At 36.4% G+C, this 12,417-nt stretch overlaps 1 protein-coding gene across 1 annotated transcript; it reads left to right on the top strand.

The window, feature by feature from the left end:
- The first annotated feature begins 3,197 nt into the window (after positions 1-3,197).
- On the top strand, positions 3,198-4,514 carry LOC110464037. Its single transcript, XM_021519045.1, has one exon. The coding sequence runs from the start codon at positions 3,198-3,200 to the stop codon at positions 4,512-4,514; it is 1,317 nt and encodes a 438-aa protein (XP_021374720.1).
- The last annotated feature ends 7,903 nt before the right edge of the window (positions 4,515-12,417 follow it).

The raw sequence follows: 12,417 nt of genomic DNA, 5'->3' as shown, positions 1-12,417 counted from the left end.
GCGCGACTCACTTCGCAGACCACTAACTGGCCACTACAAATTTTTTTTAAATACATTAACCCCTGACCCAGGTCGGACAGGTGTACATCCAAACTAAAAATAGATCACTGTCATATATATATATAAATATGACAAGTGCTCGTATACACTTATTAAGTATTGATACAAACAACTAAATAATATGTCATAAATGACACTGTTACAGTCTGAACATCAGACATCCCGATCTTGAAATTAAGCAGGAAATCTACAATTTGCATGATGAATATGGGACTATGTCGGAAAATGGTTTCGTTGTCAGAAATCTCCATTTTCTACTTACATAGGAAATATATAAATATCTATCTTCAATAAGATTCATCAGTTTGAAAATATGTCATATCAAAGCTTTACTTTATACACAAACAATATACGTATTGATCCATCCTCGATATCCAGGGGTTACGCTCACTTTCGCTCTATACACCCCTGGAATATGTCAATGCAAAACTGAAGGCTCTGTGTGCGCCACCTTATGGATGAGACGAGAAGACTAGTTCGATCCTTTGGTATACATCAAAAGAATCTCGCAATCACGTAACGGAAAAAAATGACAGGCTTTGAAGTCGGGTGTTGCTACTTTGTAATCTTCACAGGACAGGTATCAGCCTAGCGATTGGTCATTTTTTACCTGCGACCAATCAAACAGCTATCGTCGTGCCTTCAATTTTACTATGACATATTCCAGGGTGCAGAGAGCGTAAGTGAGCGTAACCCCTGGATATCGAGGATGGTATCAGACGTGTCGCAACGCTTCACGACCGACTGGTCCCATTGTCAAGCTATGACTGAGTGAGCGATATGTGTTGTTTACCTGTACAACAATGTGACGAAATTGTATAATTCTTATGATTGTATGCACATTGTGTCGAATATGTATTTTAAATCAAGCTTGCTCGGCAACTAAATAAATCTTACTTGTAGTTTTTCCAAAGGCATAATATTCGATTACCATTCTCCCTTACCCTATATTTCCATATTCCGTTTTATAATGGTACAGACCTGCTTTATTTGACTTGAATCCGAAGCTGCACAGGAAACCATATAAAATATATAGCTGGCATAGTAAACTGCTTTTCAAATGAGTCAATACATGTCAATAAATTTTGCTTAATCATGAAAAAGATGCATTGTAAAGGAATGTCTAAATCGATGACGTCACGATGTTCACAGAGCGGCACTCGAGTTTAAACAGGTTAACGAGTGTCTCAACCTGGTATTGTAAAGTATTTGTTGGCATTATAGTATGAACTTTTCATTGCAATGTGTATGTGTATATGAATACATTGAAATAATACATACATGACAACTTATGAACAACATTAACATCTGAAATTCGGTCCATTTTCGTTCTACCTGTCCAGCAACTTTTACCCGATCGACACAAACACACAGTTTCCCAAAATTGCTGTATATGATATCTTAGCAGTGTTCCGAGGAATATGTTTCAATACAATTGCTTATTAACATCTAAATAAGTTCAATATAACTTTGTCCTGCTTTATAATAATAATAATAAGTCGAGGTTCTTATATACCGTTATATCACAACCTAGTTCGTAGGTCGTCTCAAAGTGGTTCACAAATTATCATACGTGGTTTTAGGGCCTTTGCAACCAGACAATATTTTGCTCAACTCCCTTGGGAGCATACATCCGTTGCTGCCATTTCGGCGCTCACAGCCTGCATTCTACAATTCCAGCACTGCCAAACCACGTTCTCATTTACAGCTGAGTAGACTGGAACAAGTAGAGTTAGGTATATTGTTCTAATATACAACACAGTGCCGTGATGTGACTCGAACCCGAAATTCTTCGGTCACAACCATTTCCTTTCGACTCGCCTTGCCTCTAATAAGAACATGCTATTTCCTTTCGACTAATAAGAAAACACAAATAATAATTATTTGAACACAGTGAAATAGCTATAATTGTCTGAGTAAATCTAAATTTGTAATGCAAATATCACCGTAATGTTGTTTTGTCCTTGGATTTGTCAATCTTATTAAATCAGTGGACACAAATTGTTCAGACGTCATGCCTGCTTTTATTATTTTCATTTAGTCATAATCAGTTTAAGCCTTGTTCCTAGCAAGGAATGATCACAGAAGGACATGTTGATTCAACGATTTCTTAATGATTTTTAAGAGACAGTTGCACACAAATTTGGTAGGTGACTGTATATGAGGTATACTCCAGAGTGTTACGTCCTATTAACAGCTATTGTCATTTAAGGACGTGTCAGGTTTTGGTGGTGGAGGTCCCGGAGAGAAAGCATCGACCTACGGTCAGTACCTTGCAACTGCACTACGTAGGCATCAAACCCGCGACCTAGTGGTGGAGGGATAGTGGTAGCAGAATGTAAGACGCCTTAACCACTTGGTCACCGCAGCCCAAAATATAATGAAACTCACCATCAATCGTGGTGCGCTCGCAATGTATAATCATCAGATATGTGCAGAAAGGAAACATCTATGTGAAAATTCAGTAAGTTAATGCAGACAGACAGATACAGTAAGCAATTACTGCACCATATGTACGTCTTGTAGTGCTTATAGTGTTTGCAGGGTTCACGATTTGTTACGTATCATATCAACACATTAATTAGAGATACGACCACCTCGTCGAAACACGCATCTTGAGCAAATGATGATATTTTAAGCAAGGCCTTATAACAAGATACGGCTATCAGTATGACCGCTATTTTGATTCATCACATGACATCGTAACAAACGATAGCATGCCTAACGACGTTCAGTTTGACACGAGTTTAAGCTTCGACTAGTAATACACTAGCTTTTCGTTACATTTGCGTTAGCAACCTGGACAAGATGGCAAGTAAATTGTCAACCAACAATACCCAGGTGTCAGTGAAATAATCATGCAGTTTGTGTGATACTATACAGGACGTTAACTGGTACTGTAATGACTGTCAGGAGGCTTTGTGTGAAAAATGTAAGGAAGGTCATAAACGAGGGAAGAAAACACAGGAAGACGACGTTGTACCAATTACGGAGCTCAATAAGCAAGTCACGCCGAACCACCAGAGGTATGTAAGACGCACCCCGGTAAATCCTATGACCTATATTGTTGTGACTGTAATATCGTTATGTGTACGATGTGTTTTACCGAAAAACATAAACAACACACTTTCAAACATATGAAGGATGAAATTGATTCAAGGAAACACTATTTATTCGATCAGTTGAAGACATTGAGGTCAATGTTTGATCATTTCAATGAAAATCTTTCAAAGCGTCACGAAGTCAGTAAATCATTTAAAGAGATCGCCGAAGTGATTCGGATAGATGTAGAAAACCAGAGATTGAAACTGAAGGCAGAGGTAGATTCCTTGACTGAGTCTGTATTGACCGAGTTATCGTCTCTAGTTGCGGAAGAAGAAAAATCACACAATCAGGATTGTCAAATTGACGAAAGAAACGTCATAGAGATAAAGAAACTAATCACAGATGTAGAGCAAGAGGCAAAGAAATTGACGTGTGAAACCCCGTTTGAGCTGACAGGGAAACAGAGAACCGCCACACTGCTGTATGATGTTGCTGCGAAGAGAGTGTTACCTCGTCCTCCACATCTCGTGTCTGGACAGCTTAATCTGAATCATTTGAAAACAATGATTGGATATCTCGTGATCGACAAGTTGGAAGTTTTGGGGTATGAGAAAAAGGAAATTGACAATCATCACGTTCAACACATCTCCAGATTCCGAGTGCCACAAAAGAGACAAGTCAACTCAATATGTGCTATTGACGAATCTCACGCATGGGTGTTAGTGCATGGGTCTGAAGGATTGATTCAGCTCAACAAGCAAGGCAAGGTAACGGATACCATCCCACTTGACTTCAAACCATGGTGTCTAACATTGGCCAGCAACTCCGAGCTACTGATCACGTGCCAGGGTGATTCCCCAATGATATACAAACTGTCTAACGACAGACAAGTGACCGTATTTGCTGACATCAGTCCTATGCAAGCTTGGGATACCGGCGTTGATGAGAGTGGCGAAATTTTCGTTAGTACTAGAACCCAAACAATACTGGTTCTAAACAGCTTCGGAAACATTGTCAGACAAATCAATTGTGGACAGAATGTGCTGAGTATCGTCTGTTTAACAGGTGGAATGTTCGCTTTCGCCACGGGTAGACCGTATAATTGTAAAGAATTGTTCATCATTGACAAACGTGGGCAGATCCTATATAAGTGGGGAGGAGAACTGGACAATGGTACTACGCTTTCGAAGATAGGACAGTGTAATATAGCACGTGATATGTATGACAGAGTGTTTGTACCAGACTTCAACACAAAACAAGTGTACGTCATCACGGGGGAAGGGAGAAATCCCAGGTGCCTCCTAGACAAGAACCACGGCGTCATTCGTGCACTGGCAGTCTGCGTGGACAAGTGTGGACATGTTTGGCTCGGCTGCAGTGATGGCAGAGTACATGTTATGCAGCTGTGAACAAATAGTACGATATCACGATAAGTGAAAACAGACAGCATTTTGTCTTTAGAGCTGAAGAGCAAAAGTCTGCATTCTATGAACCTGTACAGCCGACGGCAACACATTGGTTCAATGCAACATCTAATTTGAACGATTAGACACGCGATCACAATGATAACAAATCAACGATACATATTATGGAAGAGTGTAGCAAAGTCCATCATCTTGTACAACTCGGAATATTTAACACCGAATAACAGTGGTAGCATATACATGTAAAAATCAGTGATACCGATTATTGTGGTTCAAATTCAACATTTTACAAATACGTTTTTGTTTTTTATTTCAATATATCATTATAGGGAAATTGTAGCAGATTTACATACTGAAATATAGCAGATCCTGATGGGCATTCCGTGTAAATACTGGAATGTATTGAAGAAACATTTCTTATCATAGCCTAATCAATGTTCAAAAACGATGTTTAACCGTTCCTTTGTTATAGTAATCATCTAACCATTGTAACCATTTCTGTCAATGTGATTATTTAAGCATCATTATTTTTGTTAACATGTTTTCAATTATTTTTCAAACTTGTATACTGTTGTGAATTATGAAATGATCATCTTTACCACATGGTGTATGAGAATAGTCTTCGATGCTGGGACAAACCGTTGTTTGTTTTGTTTAGGTACATGTAGAATCCCATACGGTAGGAATACATGCAAAGAAAGTCAGGCGGATCCTTAGGGGTGATACACATGTTGGTCAAAATCACACATGTTAGGCTATAGTAAAGGTACCATCTATATTTATGTTATATTTACTATTTTGTATGTTGTGTTAGCATTTATTATGTTATATTTTGTTAACATTTATTATATTATGATTTATGCATCTTCGCAACTGGACACCTGAAAATGATGATTCGAGCTACTATTTTTTTTTCATCAAAGTGTTGAAACTGTAGCTTACCATTTTATAACTGGAGTTGGCTATCAGGCAACATTTTTGCGAAGTACCAGGTTTAAGCTTGGTCAGGTTTACCCCTGAGTAGTACGTATAGCAATACTTGCATGCATATTTGTATATAGGGGAAAAGGTTTTGTGTACATTTTGTATATGTCTGTTATTCGATAAGTAATAATTAGGCTCAATTCAACTAAATTGTATTACAGTATTCATTGTTAACTACTTAACATTATTTCACCAATCATTGCTTAACCAACAACAATTTTCCCATTGTACTATCTGTTTGTATTGTTAGACCTTAACCAATAACAATTTTCTCATTGTACTATCTGTTTGTATTGTTAGACCTTAACCAATAGCAATTTTCCCATTGTACTATCTGTTTGTATTGTCAGACCACAATGACCTGTCGCGTCGCAATTAACGTGGAATATACATTTCCGGCGATTGCAGTTTTACAGATATGCTCACCTGTTCATTGTGCAGGTGTATCAAGTACAGTATACGATATATTTTCTGCTTTTCTGTTTTAGTATAGGACTGTTAAAGGCACTATTAAATCATTTATTGATTTTGAGGGGTTTTTAGGGGTTTTTTCTGCTACCATTCATAAAAGATAAAAACAAAATCCTATATTCCTTATTGGAATATTGGTACACCTGTAATTAAAAAAATGGTATTTGGAGGGCAACATGACAGGCACGTAGCTTGGTCTGAACTTCTCATAAAAAATTAATATGGGTACGTTGTATATTGTGAAATCAAATAATTTCATGGGGCCAACATTTCATAGTTTCCCAAAAAAACCATTCGTAAGTTCATAAATTCGTTGGTTACAAGTGCTCTCAAAAACTAAACTAATACAATTTCACAGCATGTGTACATATATATACCATTATAAATTAGATAAATATTTTCATCAACTATTTATCTTCGATATCAGTCTAGGCTTGTGTAAAAGTCCACTTGTATACTAAGATATTGTAACAGTATTATTCAGAAATAAATCTTTTGATGCAATATTTGTTGTGGTTATTCTGGGTTCTAAGGTTAAAAGGTTAAAGTAATGAAAGCACAGACACAAAGTCAACGTTCCTAACCTTATATTCAACACCGTATGTTAAAACATACAGTAGGGTAAACGTTCTGAGACATAATCAACACTTTATGTTAAAACACAGAGTAGAGTCAACGGTCCGAGACATAATCAACACTTTATGTTACAGCAGTGGCATCGTTCCGAGACATTATCAACACGGTATTTTAAAACATACAGTAGAGTCAATGTTCCGAGACATAATTAACACCGTATGTTAAAACATACAGTAGAGTCAACATTCCGAGACATCGTCATCGTTCCGAGACATAATCAACACCGCATGTTAAAACATACAGTAGTCAACATTCCGAGACATAATCAACAATGCATGTTAAAACATACAGTAGAATCAACGTTCCGAGACATAATCAACACCGTATGTTAAAACATACAGTAAAGTCAACATTCCGACACATCGTCAACGTTCCGAGACATAATCAACACCTTATGTTAAAACATACAGTAACGTCAACATTCCGAGACATCGTCATCGTTCCGAGACATAATCAATACCTTATGTTAAAACATAAAGCGGAGTCAACATTCCGAGACATATTTAACACCGTTTGTTTAAACATACAGTATTCTTAGTTTAAACATACAGTTGTCTAAGTCAACATTCCTTGCCAACTTTATAATAATTATAATAACTTGAAGTTCTTAAACCGCTTAATCATAACCTAGTTCGTAGATCGTCTCAAAGCGGTTCACAAACTATCATCTGTGGATATAGGGACTTTGTTACCAGCAAAATGTTTTCTTAACTCCCTGGGGAGCATACAGTCAGTGCTGCCATTTCGAAGCTAACAGCTAGCATTCAAAAGTTCTAGTACTGCCAAACCACGTACTCATTTACAGCTGAATCGACTGGAACAAGGGGAGTAAAGTATCTTGTTCTAAGATACAACAAAGTGTCATGACATGACTCGAACTCGCAACCCTTCGGTCACGTGCCCGTCGTCCTACCACTAGACTACTGTGCCTCCATGTGTCTATTTCTATTCAGGACTCCTGTCCTACTGCACTGTGTAGGCCGGTTATCTTCCGTCGACCTTGCATCTCAGTATGTTACAGCGATAGCACATATCTAAAGTCAAGAGTTCGTATCAAGGTCTATACCCGCTGATTTGTTTACACTCAGCACTATTTTATTTATGATATTGTATGCATTTCATCTTTGTTAATTCTTCTTACATATGTATCGCAAGCTACGGGGTTCTTATATACAAATTTATGAAAACAACATTTGATAAAGCGCCCTATCTAGCTCGAAAACCACTCTAAAGCGCTTTACAATACGTAGATGCAATAAATACAATAAGCATATACATTAATCAATACCCTTTGGAGGTGCTGCCTTATAAGGCGCTCACTACCAGTATCATACCCTCTGGATTTGTCTTCTTGTTTGTATGCCTGTGTGTGTGCTGGGAATGTATTTTTAGAAATGATTTATCAAAGATAAAGTCATGTCGGACAAAAATAGTGCCCAATGTGTAGTTATCGTTGTGGCAATAGCACGTCGATCCTAAAACAAAAACCGCACAGTCAGCATTCAGCCAAAGCTTTATTACTATAAACACAGAGTCAATATTTAATAACAAAATCGAATCACTATGTCTACAAAACTGCAGTTAGGACATCGTCATAATTCAAGGACAAAATGAAAGCCCAATGACAGATCATGTCCAACATCAACGGACAAATCGAAAATATTTATCAAAATAAAACAAACACCTTGGCAGGATTCTCCCCAGAATGTCTTTAAGCTATTATTTTTCATTTTCAAACTAGGTCATTTTAGGGAGGGGGCGTCACGTCAATGTGACCCTGCTTTTTTCCCTCGATTTCAATACGCACTCTATAAACAGATAATTGTGTTAATTCAAAACTAAATAAATATACAGAGTTTCAGCATTACAGTTGTTTGAATACTCTAAAATTCAGAACATTATATTTGCAAAAGATTTATAAAAGATTTAACTCTATGTCTTTAAAATATTCAGGTACAATTTAAAACACTATATCTATAAAATATGTATAATAGATGTTATGTTTAAGAACAAATCATACTCTATATCTATCAATGATTAATAACAGATTTATGTTCAAGTACAAATTAAAACCCTATGTCTGTAAATAATTCATAATAGCTTAAATAATTCAAACTGTATACCTATAAATTATTTATAATAGATGTTATACTCAAGTAAAAATTCAAACGTTATGTCTATAAATCATTTACAATAGATTTATTGTTCAAGTAAAAATTCAAAAGTTATGTCTATAAATTATTTATAAATGATTTTATGTTCAAGTACAAATTTGAAAGGCTATGATTATTAATTATTTATCATATATTGTATATTCAAGAACAAATTAAAACTCTATGTCTGAAAATAATTTATAATAGCTTTAATGTTCCAGTACAAATTCAAACTTTATATCTATAAATCATTTATAATTGATTTTATGTTAAAGTAAAAATTTAAACGCTACGTATATTAATCATTTATAAAAGATTGTATGTTCAAGTACAAATTCAAGCCTCTATGCCTATATAATATTAAAAAAAATATTCAATATTCCAGTACAAATTTGAGGCCTCGTGTCTACAAACCATTGTCCATGTCAATAAAAAACAGTGTTAATGGTAGGGTACAATTTCAAATCTGATAAACATAACCTTGAGTTAACATTCCCGAACACAGACAAATCCGTATGTTTATGAAAGCCACAATAGAAAACCGGGTAGAAAATACATAAATACAAAAGGTGGAGGTTAAATTAGATTGTCGCGTTGATACAATATTTGACAGTGTTTGTCAGTTACGTCGAATACATCTTAATAACACGTAATATTACGTCAACAAAGTGGAAGAGGAACAAGTCTAAATCAAAATGAGGTCAGTGACCACTTTCCTCCAAGGACAACGCTTGTTGTATAAGGTCAAAGGTCATTAATATCAATCAATAGGACAAATCCTCATGTGCGCATACAATAAAGCTACAGTTAACGTCCATATGTAGTAGGACAGCAAAGGTCAAGGGTCATTAATGATATCAATCATTGCTATCGATCAATATAGAATAAACCTTTTACTTTCATACTCTTGCATTTAATGTCACTGCCCAATCTGATAATATATATTAATATTTGATGAATGTATCATACATTTCAATCGTACATACAATAACAAAGAAGAGATGTACTAGATATCAACTAGATGTAGGTTACCTTAGGCCACATAGGTCAAACTTAGCATCAATATCGATCAATACGACATACATGTCCTTGTTATAGTTTTATTGTTCAAATTCTACTAACGGCCAATGTATCAACGTGAATTCTATAAAGTGCCTTGTTAGAAATGTGACCATGAAATATACTGGCATTTACCAGTTGACTATGCATATCGGTTACAATGACACAGAATATTATAGAGTCATTTATCATGGAGGCAGCGATGTGAATCCTGATACAATTATTGTTTTTGACTGCATAGGTTAACTCAGCTAGATCTTCCAGTAGTGATTGCGACTTCTATCAGGAAACACCATTAACCATTTTCACACCGATGTATTTTGCTTCCTGTGAATAAATCGTGATGGTACATGTATCTTTACACTTTTATCGGTAATCAATATCTCAATATGTAACTTTTACGGAGTTGCATCATCCACACCATACTGTGTCCGCGGTGGCCAAGTGGTAAAGACGTCTGACCTTCTGTTACCACTAGCCCTCCACCACTGGGTCGCGGGTTTGAGACTTTCGTGGGGTAGTCGCTAGGTACTGACCGTAGGTGTTTGTTACCTCCAGGAAATCCGGCTTTCCTCCGCCACCAAAATATGGCACGTCCTTAAATAACGTTAGCTGTTTAGATTACGTAAAACACAAACAAACCAGTCCAAACCAAAACTGGAGACGCGGACAAGCGATACCGTCCCAAGGTCTGTTACCAGATAAGGCATTTTTCTAATACAAGTTACCCCAGGGTTACAGCAGACGATGTTAATATGGAACATTTTCACTTACATAGCTAATAAAAAGGATTTAAAAAATTGTATCTTCAAAGATTTTCGAACGAAACAAAATAGGGAGATTTTGAAAATTTGATAAACTTCTTTACCCCTAAAATATCACCTTTATCCTTTAATAACAATTAAAGAGCATGTTATATCAACGTACACAAGTCGTTTTTGTTGGCCCGGATGTTAGAGGATATATATAATTCGTTGTATATTTATGGGCACTTTTGTATAAAAGGCAAGTGTAGCCCTTCCAAGACAAGCTGAACTTGAGAAAGCGAATAAATGGTGGCTGGAATAACAGGATGTGAATATTTGTGGCCAATAAGGTAACAACATCACCCATCTCCATGGAGTAAATTTCACATTAATTACTAGTCTCGTTCAACCAGACTCTTGTTGTCTGCGCATACTACGCTGAACAGAGAATTACAAGTGATCAAGCGTCTGGTTGACCGAGACTAATTGATTACATTTATACCTACTCAGTGCCTGTATAGTTATGGTGTCGCCATTTTTTCCGGATAGATGAGTTATGTTGATCAATAAACTCACAATAGTTGCTATCGGAAAGAAATTAATACTCTAAGAAAAAAATATTCTCGTTGTCTACCTACGCGTATTCAATAACGACCGTGACAAAAGGAGTGTGTGTTTGATATATGTTGACAATATACGTTAATATGTTTTTGGACGGTAGACACAATGACAGTCGCCACGCCACGTCTGGAAACGCATAGTGGAATAATGATATTTTTCATTTATCGTTGGCGAGGTTCTAATTATAATTGTGTAACACAGCAGTAGTCGATCATACAATTTTAATAGCCAAACACGACACCAGCACGTTCGTTGTTGTAATGTACACCTCCTGACAAAGCGTATATTGACACCTTTAATAGGGCAGCTTTTCACAGACTTTACAAATTTCATAAACATATATTTATAAAATCTATTCTGTGTCAAAAACATTATCGCAGACATAGTCGGCGTCATCTAAACAGCTTTTTGCTTCTGGGTTCTGGATCAAATACAAACAATCCATAATAATTCTATTTGTTGGTGTTGTTTTGTTAATATTATGCCAATGCTCCTAACAGGTCTGTGATCCGTTGACAATGTGCCATGCTATTTGCACATCATTATGTTTTAACACGTCAACAATGTAAGTATATATAACGTGTGTCGACTGTCATTTAATAAGAAATCTAACAAAATAGGCGATACGTAGGAATATCTGTGCTATTAATTGTTGTCAATTTTGCTAAAAGCATAAGGTTCAGGTCAGTCATATACTGTTAATCACTTTATTTTCACCAGTGATTATGTTTTGCAAAATCATTTGTTTCACGAATATTCCCTGAGTATTTATTCCAAGGAAGTCACTAAAATTTCTTCATTTTTAACAGTCTCTCAATCGTGAATTTAAGTTCAACTATCCACGAATTAAACCAACAGACGATGTTCACGAAATGTATTTACTCGTTATTCATGGTTTGGGTTGGTTTGTGTCTACTTTACGTCCTATTAACAGCTTTGCTCATTCAAGGTTTTGGTGTTGGAGGATACCGGAGTACCCGGAGAAAACCATTGACATGCGGACAGTATATGTCGACTTCCCAACCTAGGCCTCGACCCTGCAACTCAGTGGTGGAGTTATTCATATGAATAATTTGCAAAGATAAAACGCTAAATATCAATTTATAGAATCCATTGCACTGGTATCAAAGAGTGAGTTATCCTTTTTAGGTCACCTGAGCTTTGCTCAAGTGACCTATTCCAATCGCTTTTCGTCCGTCGTCGTCCGTCGTCCGTCGT

This window comes from Mizuhopecten yessoensis, unplaced genomic scaffold, assembly GCF_002113885.1.
Source record: "Mizuhopecten yessoensis strain PY_sf001 unplaced genomic scaffold, ASM211388v2 scaffold10951, whole genome shotgun sequence".
NCBI lineage: Eukaryota > Metazoa > Mollusca > Bivalvia > Pectinida > Pectinidae > Mizuhopecten > Mizuhopecten yessoensis.
This window is presented reverse-complemented; position numbering and strand designations above follow the sequence as displayed.

Bases quoted from the DNA above. Each gene is read 5' to 3' on its own strand.
- LOC110464037 (XM_021519045.1), top strand. From the start codon at position 3,198: ATGAAGGATGAAATTGATTCAAGGAAACACTATTTATTCGATCAGTTG.